The following is an 8,375-nucleotide window of genomic DNA, read 5'->3' on the forward strand; positions in this document are numbered from 1 at the left end:
TCAGTGGCCCCAAATCTCCACTCCTGCCAGGCCAGTGCTTCCTCCCAGCCCCTCGGGTCAGGTTCCTTGTCCCCTCCGCACTTCTAAGCTATCATCCTCCTCCCTGAACCCCTGTTCTTCTCAGAGTCCTAACCACCAGGTTCCAGTCCCACTGGACTTGGGGGCAAAGTTGGGCCACACACATCCTTGATTCCATACATTAGGTTGGCAACTGCTGTCACTAGAAAGAGTTATCAGCATGATGTCCCCAGTCGATGACAGAGCCCTTCTCCTGAGTCTTCATGCCTGAGGAACAAAGATAGGGACAGTGATCAGGGCAAGGGGGTCCTCTAGTTCCCACATCTCTACTGCCCCCCTAACTTTACCCCTTTCTTTCCATGACTCTGATGTCCGAAAAGACATCATTCCCTCTGCTGTTCTCTCCTATCATTTTGGCATGAGAACTGCAATGCAGTGGGGGTTAAAGGACTTAAGTACAAGTCCCAGTCACCCAGTCACCTATTCCCCAACATCTGGAGACATGTCTACCAGTCCCTAGACTTTTTTTTGTTTTTTCTGGTACTACAGATTAAACCCAGCAGCGCTTAACCACGGAGCCTATTTTATTTAGAGATAGGGTTTCCATGAGTTGCTTAGGGCCTCACTGCTGAGGCTTGCTTTGAACTTGCTATCCTCCCTGCCTCAGCCTCCTGAGCTGCTGGGATTACAGGCATGTGTCACCTTGCCTGGCTGGACAGTCCCCAGACTTCTTGCTGATATCTGCCTCTCTCCTCTTTCTGAACCCTCCTCCTTATCTCAGACTCTGTTTCTGTCTCTCTCAAGCTTGTGCCTTCTCTGCACTGAGGGTCCCCAGGTGGGCACTCTCCTTCTCTGAGCCCCAGCCTTCCTTTTTCCTCTCCTGATTCTGGTCCCTAGGGGATACCACAGCCTGTTGTCCCATCTTCCCTCCATTTATTTCCTGTCCTCAGATTACTTGGGTGATAGATTCCCCAAGCTCATCAGGAATGAACAGAAGGAAAAGAGGAAGACAGGGGGCAGAAGGAGAGCAAGATCTCTGGAGGGGTGCCTCCTGCCCTGGGCAGACAGATTGGGGCATGAAGAAGAAAGACCAGCCGGATGCAGTGGTGCATGCCTGAAATCCCAGCAGCTTGGGAGGCTGAGATAGGAGGATTGCAAGTTCAAAACCAGCCTCAGCAAGTGAGCAAGGCCCTGAGCAACTTAGTGAGATCCTGTTTCAAAATAAAATATTAAAAGGGCTAGGGATGTGGCTCAGTAGATAAGTACACCTGAATTCAATCCCCAGTACCAACAAAAAAGAAAGATCGAAACCTTTCAGGTACCAGACATCTGCTCTTAATCTGACCCATGTTGGAGGAAAACTGTGATCCCTATAAGATAACAGGCATTATTTGAGGAGACAAACTCAAAATACAGTGGAAGGGAGGTGCTAATGGCTATTCTCATTGTTAGAAATACCAAGGTGCTGCAAGAAATCAAACATGTGCTGGAAGGTGGGTGGGCAAGATGTTTACTTCTGACAGAAGGAGGGGCTACAGAACCTGGCTAGCAAGCGCATCTGGATGGGAAGTCCACCTGTTTATATCCCTAACCTAATACAGTGCTGCCCTTCACTCTGATTGGAGGCATTCAGGGTTTCAATTAGCAATTGGTTAATTTTAAAATTGGATTGGGCAAAGGGAAAGGCTATAATTGAAATGGCTACAACTGGATCCAATTAAGATACTGTATTCTGAAAATGGATCGAGGACTTTCTATTTCTTATACCATATTCCTCTCCAGAATCCAGGGGTGGCTGCAGGGGAATAAGAGAGAATGGGCCTGATGATTATGTACAACTATAATGAACCAATTTTTAAAAATGGGTTTTTCTTTTGTAATGTTTTGAACAACCAATTAAAAAAATAAATAAATAAATAAATAAAATAAAAATGGGGAGAGTGGGGAAGAGAATGGACCTGACTAACATTTTACTGGAAGAAACAATCACCTAATACGGGCACATTATGACATTTTGGTTAATGACAAACCACATATATGAAGGTGATCTCATAAGATTATGATGGAGATGAAAAATTCCTACCACCTAGTGTTGTAAGCATTGTAAGGTAGCACAATGTATTTGACGTGTGTGTGTAGTGATGATGGCATAAACTACTGTCACACCACCACTTATAAAAGCATAGCAGGAGTCAGGCACTGTGGCACACACCTATAATTCCAGCTGTTAAAGAGGTTGAGGCAAGAGGACCACTTGAGTCTAGAAGTTCAAAGCCAGCCTCAAAAAAAAAAAAAAACAGTACAGCACATGCAATTATGGTTAATGCATAAGACTTGATAATGATTAACAACAACTGTAGGGCTGGGGATGTGGCTCAAGCGGTAGCGCGCTCGCCTGGCATGCGTGCGGCCCGGGTTCGATCCTCAGCACCACGTACAAACAAAGATGTTGTGTCAGCCGAGAACTAAAAAATAAATATTAAAAAATTCTCTCTCTCTCTCTCTCTCTCTCTCTCCCCCCACTCTCTCTTAAAAAAAAAAAAAAAAAAAAAAAAAAAAAAAACAACAACTGTACTATTGGTTTATGCATTTACTTTATTTTTATCATCATTTTAGCATGTACTTCTACTTTATTGTAAAACGGTCTGCTTTGTTTTGCTGGCAACAGACATGTACATCTCCAGTTTACTGCTTTTTTTTGAACCACGAGCTACATCCCCAATCCTAACACATTTCTTGATTGCACCAAGAGGCCACCTTAAGTGATTGACCCATACTATCTAGGCTTGCATAAGTACACTCTATAACGCTTACACAATGATAAGATTGCCTGAGGACCCATTTCTCAGACTTATCCCTGTTATTAAGCACCAAGCAGATGTGAGAGTGCCTCACTGGTCCGGTCGCTGAGAGCTGCAGACGGGGTGGCCACTCCAGCCACTGTGGAAGTGTAAGCTTCCGAGATGACCACACTTGACGCAGAAGTCCCTGGCATGATTGGGGCAGTTCCACGGTCTGTAGGGAGGAGACAGATCCTAGGTGGGCAGAGGGAAATAAATGATTAGAAGAGATCCAAACTAGAGCAAAGCAGAAATCATCTCTAGTGCATTCTCTCTCAAGATCCTAGTGAGCTTTGGGTAGTAATTGAACTGATTTTAGCTGGGCATGATGGCACATGCCTATAATCCCAGCAACTCAGGAGGCCCAAGAATTTAAAAAGACGCTGTCTCAAAATAAAAAATAAAAAGAATTGGTTAAGTGCCCTTGGATTCCATCCTTAGTACCAAAAAGAGAAAAAAGAAAAGAAATTGAACTGATTCTATAAAAATCAAAGGACTGAAAATAGCCAAGATGATTTTAAATAAAAACAGAAGTGGAGGGCCTACATTCTCAGATCTCAGGATTTGCCACAAAGCAGTCACTAAGCACTGTGGCACTGGGGTAAGAATGGCCAGATAGAGGCCAGCACAGAGCCCAGAAATAGAAGCATACAGATCTGGTCACTTGACTTAATTGAAGTACTCTCACAACCTGAGGAGAGGAGAGGGGAGAGTCTGAAATAAATGGTTCTGGGTGCCTGGATAACCAGAAGGGAAAATTCATGAATCTTGCTTGTTCTCTACTTCACTCCATACACAGCAACTAATTGAAATGGATGGTAGGCTTAAATTTGAGATTAAAATGATAAAATTTCGGACTGAGGCTTAGTGGCAGAGCACTTGCCTGGCATGTGTGAGGCACTGAGTTGATTCTCAGCATCACATATCAATAAATAAAATAAAGGTCCTTTGACAACTAAAAAATTATCTTTTAAAAAATTGCAAAGTTTCTGGAAAAATGCATAGGTCAATGTTTTCATGACAGGGGATGGTGGGGGACAGGCAACTTAGGCAAGTACAACATTCACCAACATAACAGAAAGTTGATGAATGGAAAAACTGAAAAGTTGATGAATGGAAAAACAGAAAATTGATGAATGGAAAAACAGAAAGATGGGTCTATGTTGGTTTTTTTATTTTTATTTTTTTGAGTTTGGGGGGCTTTTTGTTTGTTTGCTTGCTTTTTTTTTTTTTTTTTTTTGTACTAGGGATTGAACCCAGAGGTTCTTTACCACTGAGTTTCATCCCTAGTCCTTTTAATTTTTTTAAATATTTTTAAGTTATAGATGGATACAATACCCTTATTTATTTTTATGTGGTGCTGAGGATCGAACCCAGTGCCTCACACGTGCAACCCCAGCCCCGCTAGTCCTTTTATTTTTTATTTTTAAACAGAGTTTCACAAAGTTGCTGAGGAAGAGGGGTTTTTGTAGAGCCACAAGAAGCCCTGGAAAACTGCTGCGCTCCACTTAGAGCACAAGAATCCCCACTCTGAGCCACCAGTGAGCCTAAGTTCTCTAAATGGATGAGCTCTTCATGTACTAGCAACCTCCCCCCTCCCTCGGCCAAAGTTGGTCCTCAGCTCAGCCCTCCTCAAAACAGGCAGTCCCAATTATACTATCCTAAGGTTCTCTTCTCACTCCTAAAAATACAACTACTGATGGTCAGAACATAGGGGTCCCTCAGGAAAGCAGGACTTGGGAGTTGATGCTGCAAGGAAAGATGGTCAGGCCCGGGGACTGTGCACCTGACCTTCAGGAGACCCCAGGATGGAGTGGGAGACTGGATACCTGAGCTATCTTGTTACTGCTCTGGGTGGGGGTGGGACCAGGTAGGTTTACCACTCATCATGCTCCACAAATACTTGGAGTCAAACTGGCAAGAAAATAGTTTTATTCAAAGCCAGCTTTGAAGGAAGATAGAGGAAACTTTTATGTTTCAAATCACCATCTTCAGAAAATTTAAGAGCCAGGAAAGCTTTTATAAGAAGAGGCAGCAAAGTAGAAAAAGCAGCAGGAAATAGACATATGTAGATTAGCTAGACAGTTTGACCTAAGAGTAAGTCGGTGGGGCACAGGGTAGTTTATATTCTCAGTGTAAAGAAGTTTAAAAATTAAAACAATATGGAGAGATTTTGAGTCTGTTTCAATCTCTCACCTAGTCAGCTGCACCATGCAAAGTTTCCTGTCCCCTTGGCAGAGAAGGGGCAAAGGAAGAAGAGGTACACCAGGGAAGGCACTTGTCAAGTTCAGGCACAAAGTACATATCCCTGAATTCCAGAAGTTCAGCTTTGGGGCTGAGTCTGCGATGCAGGCATCTACCACTGCTGAGCTGTGGATCCTCGGGCGTCCTATCTATGTCTTAGATTCTCCACCTATAAACAGGGGTGATCTGGGACTCACTACAAAGGGTCATTATAGAGTTGAGGATATAGCTCAGTGGTAGACCACTTGTCTAGCAAGCACACGACCCTTTCCCAGCACCACAAAATAAATCAAAGGGTCATTATAACTGTTAAAGGAAATAGTGTTTGTAATAAGCCTAGCACACAGTCATTTTGGCTATGGTTATGTAGAAAGAGGGGAACACCGGCTGGGAAAGAAACAGGGTGCTTCTCTCTCAGGAAGGTCCAGACACCCTGGTGTATCTCTCTGTGTCCACCCTTCTTCCCCTCCTATGTCTGCTGCTCTTTTTTGCCCATTTTCCTTCCCACTGGGTCTTCCTGCTTCCTCAAGGAAGCATCTGAGTCCCTGAAGGTCTCACTGCAGGTTTAGGGTGCAGTGTCTCTCTCTCTCTCTCTCTCCCCCGCCCCCCCCCCCCACCTTCCCTCCCTCTCTCCAACTCCCTGGTCTTGCTTTGCTTTTGGCTTCTCTCCCTGACTCTTCCCAGTGGTCCCTCTGCCTCTACCCCTCAGCACTCAGTCCCACTGTTTTTGGAGGAGCAAAGGGTGACACAGGGAAGAGACAGGAAGATGCAGAACCTGTGCCCCTTGTGATCAAGTGGGTTTAGATGTCACTTGAGTGTCGGTCTGTTGAGCATGTTCCTGTGTGTCTAGCATCATGAGGGACTAATCCCTCTGCTACTGACCTGCTAGTGACTTTAGCAAGTCATTAACCCTCTCTGGGCAGTTAGTTTCCTAGTTTTTAAAGAAGGGCAGTAAACTAGATAGGCCCCCAGCTCCCTCTGTGCTTGCCCTTCTGCCTGCGTGCCTGTGCACCCGGGTCTTGGTTGGAGTATGTAGTATCCCCCAGAAATGGGGGAGGATAGTGGATGAAATGTGTCTCCACCTGAGTATCTAGGATGCATTAGAGCAACTAACTCAAAACATTCAGATAAGTTTACCCATTACCCTATTATCCTCACCTAGAAAGCAGGACACCTGGGCTTAGGAAGAAGCCAGGCTTAATCCACCCCTCCCTTTGGGGCCCACATTCCTGAGCCCTTTGGTGGCAGGGATGATGACAATTAACAGTAGTTAATAATTAATCCCTAATGAGAGGCTGGACCTGGGTGGGATCCAGACACCTGCAGGCAGGACACCTCCCTAGTTCCCTGCTTCCCTCTCCATTTCCCTCTTCCTGCCTCCCAAGCTTGAAGACATGGAGAAGGGGTGGGACACAAGCTGCACTGCGGACAAACAGATTGCACCACTGGATCTCCAAGGGGACCACTCTACTTTCCCCAAGAGCCCAGTGAATGGCCCTCTCCAGGGTCCTCAAAACCTTACTGAGAGAACTGGAAAATCCAGTTGCCCAGACCCCCACACCCTTTCTGCCAAACACAGGTGCTAAGGACTGAGGGTAAGGAGAGGCCACCTGGGATTTCAGATATCTCTTCCTTACAATAGAGTTGTAAGGTGGCTACAATGGGGTCTGCGCTGCCTCTCTTCCTCCTCCTGGCCCTTCTTGGCAGCTCATATGGAGCAGGTGAGTGCTAGAGGGTGAACACCTGGGTCCTCAGGGCAAGGAGAATCAGAAGAAGGTGAGGGGGACTTCTTGGCCTCTGGAAAAAAAAAATGGAGGCATCTCAGTGCTGAGCTTCTGAAAAAACAGAATGAAACCCTGCCCCAAGAGGGAAAGTGTATCACAGGACGGTGCCTGCCTCCTTAAAGGTTCACTGCTCTGACTTCTGTGTCCTTTTGGATCCCCAGGGCCAAGTGTGACTTTGCAAATGAAGCTGAAGGCATCTTTTCCGGCAAATGTCTCCCATAACTCCAGCTTCCCAGAGTTGCTCAAAAAGGTAGAATCTGGGGAGGGGAAAGTATGGGGCTATCTGTTTCTGTGAGTCAGTTTGGGTATCTCTGCAGGGGTCTGGCTGTCTCAAGGGTGAGAGTAAGGAGCCATCCTAAACCTCATCCTCTATCCCTTTCTGTTCCCCAGCTCTGCCTTCTTCTCCACCTCCCATCAGAGACCAACGTCACCCTCCATCATGAAGGAACCCCGCACAACTTCATCTGCAAAACCTGGAAATAACTGAAGCCTGTGTTGGCTAAGGGAATCAGTCCCCTGGGGTGCAAGGTCATATCCTGACCCTGTCTTCCAACAGATTCTTGTCCTGCTGTGTGCCAATAAAATACTATATCCAATGTCTTGACTTGACAAATCCATGAACACAGGGCGGCAGAAAGTGGGTGTTGGATGCCCAAGTCTCTGACCCTCCCCACTCCTGAGCAGAGTGTTCCAGGATGAACTCTCAACACCACAAAGGTCTAGAAGGAATCTGAGGAATTAATTAACTATTAGGCATGCGCACATGCGCACATACACACACACACACACACACGAACACACATTTCCAGCAGAAGTCTTCAGAACACCTGGGAATAAAGAAAAGTAACAGTTATCAAATTATTTATTCCAATTGTTTATTCCAGGCCTCATGCTTTCCCATCTTAATGCTTGTAACAATCTCAAATGTAGCCTAATAGGTATCATATCTTATTTCACAAATGAGCAAATGGCCCAGGGATCCACACAAGCCAATCAGGATGAGGACAGGGTGGGAGACAGCTAAGAGAGGGACAGGGGCTTCAGCTCCAAGAGGTTGGCCGGCCTGGCCCAAGTAGTGGGACCCATGTTAGGTGAGCTTGTGCCAGATAACCACATGAATCTGTGGTCACACAGGACTCCCTGAGTCCTAAAAAGTTTTTATTTTCTATGAGCCTCCAATTCTTTACCCATAAAATGGGGACAACAAAAGTGCCTGTGCCATAGGACTGTTGTGAGGATTACATGGATAAGCTCCCTGGGGACATAACAGAGCATATCACACAACCATGCGCATGTGGGCATAGTCAGAAAGTACTGTTTTTATGCTAGAAATACCTAGTCACTTCAAGAGTTCAGAGTCCTTTACATTCTATTTTCTTGATACAGGCATTCATATAAGTCCTCTCAAAATGATTTGGGTTTTGCCTAGAGCAACGTTACACACCAGTAATGTCAGCTACTCAGGAGGCTGAGGCAGGAAGATCTCATG

General features: G+C 45.6%; 1 protein-coding gene across 1 annotated transcript; it reads left to right on the forward strand.

The window, feature by feature from the left end:
* Window positions 1-6,655: 6,655 nt before the first annotated feature.
* Sfta2 (surfactant associated 2) lies at window positions 6,656-7,482 on the forward strand. Its single transcript, XM_046450808.2, has 3 exons — window positions 6,656-6,823; window positions 7,048-7,136; window positions 7,277-7,482. The coding sequence occupies exons 1-3, from the start codon at window positions 6,763-6,765 to the stop codon at window positions 7,367-7,369; spliced, it is 243 nt and encodes an 80-aa protein (XP_046306764.1). The 5' UTR covers window positions 6,656-6,762; the 3' UTR covers window positions 7,370-7,482.
* Window positions 7,483-8,375: the final 893 nt, after the last annotated feature.

The sequence above is a fragment of the Marmota monax genome, unplaced genomic scaffold, assembly GCF_021218885.2.
Source record: "Marmota monax isolate L192 unplaced genomic scaffold, Marmota_monax_Labrador192_F-V1.1 WCK01_AAM20220418_F8-fsc00474, whole genome shotgun sequence".
Taxonomy (NCBI): Eukaryota; Metazoa; Chordata; class Mammalia; order Rodentia; family Sciuridae; genus Marmota; species Marmota monax.

What these genes read in the sequence shown, in the direction of transcription:
- Sfta2 (XM_046450808.2), top strand. Translation starts at nt 6,763, where the DNA reads ATGGGGTCTGCGCTGCCTCTCTTCCTCCTCCTGGCCCTTCTTGGCAGC. An exon ending in TGGCAGCTCATATGGAGCAG is followed by an intron (nt 6,824 to 7,047) that starts GTGAGTGCTAGA and finishes TTGGATCCCCAG; the next exon opens with GGCCAAGTGTGACTTTGCAA. An exon ending in TCCCAGAGTTGCTCAAAAAG is followed by an intron (nt 7,137 to 7,276) that starts GTAGAATCTGGG and finishes TCTGTTCCCCAG; the next exon opens with CTCTGCCTTCTTCTCCACCT.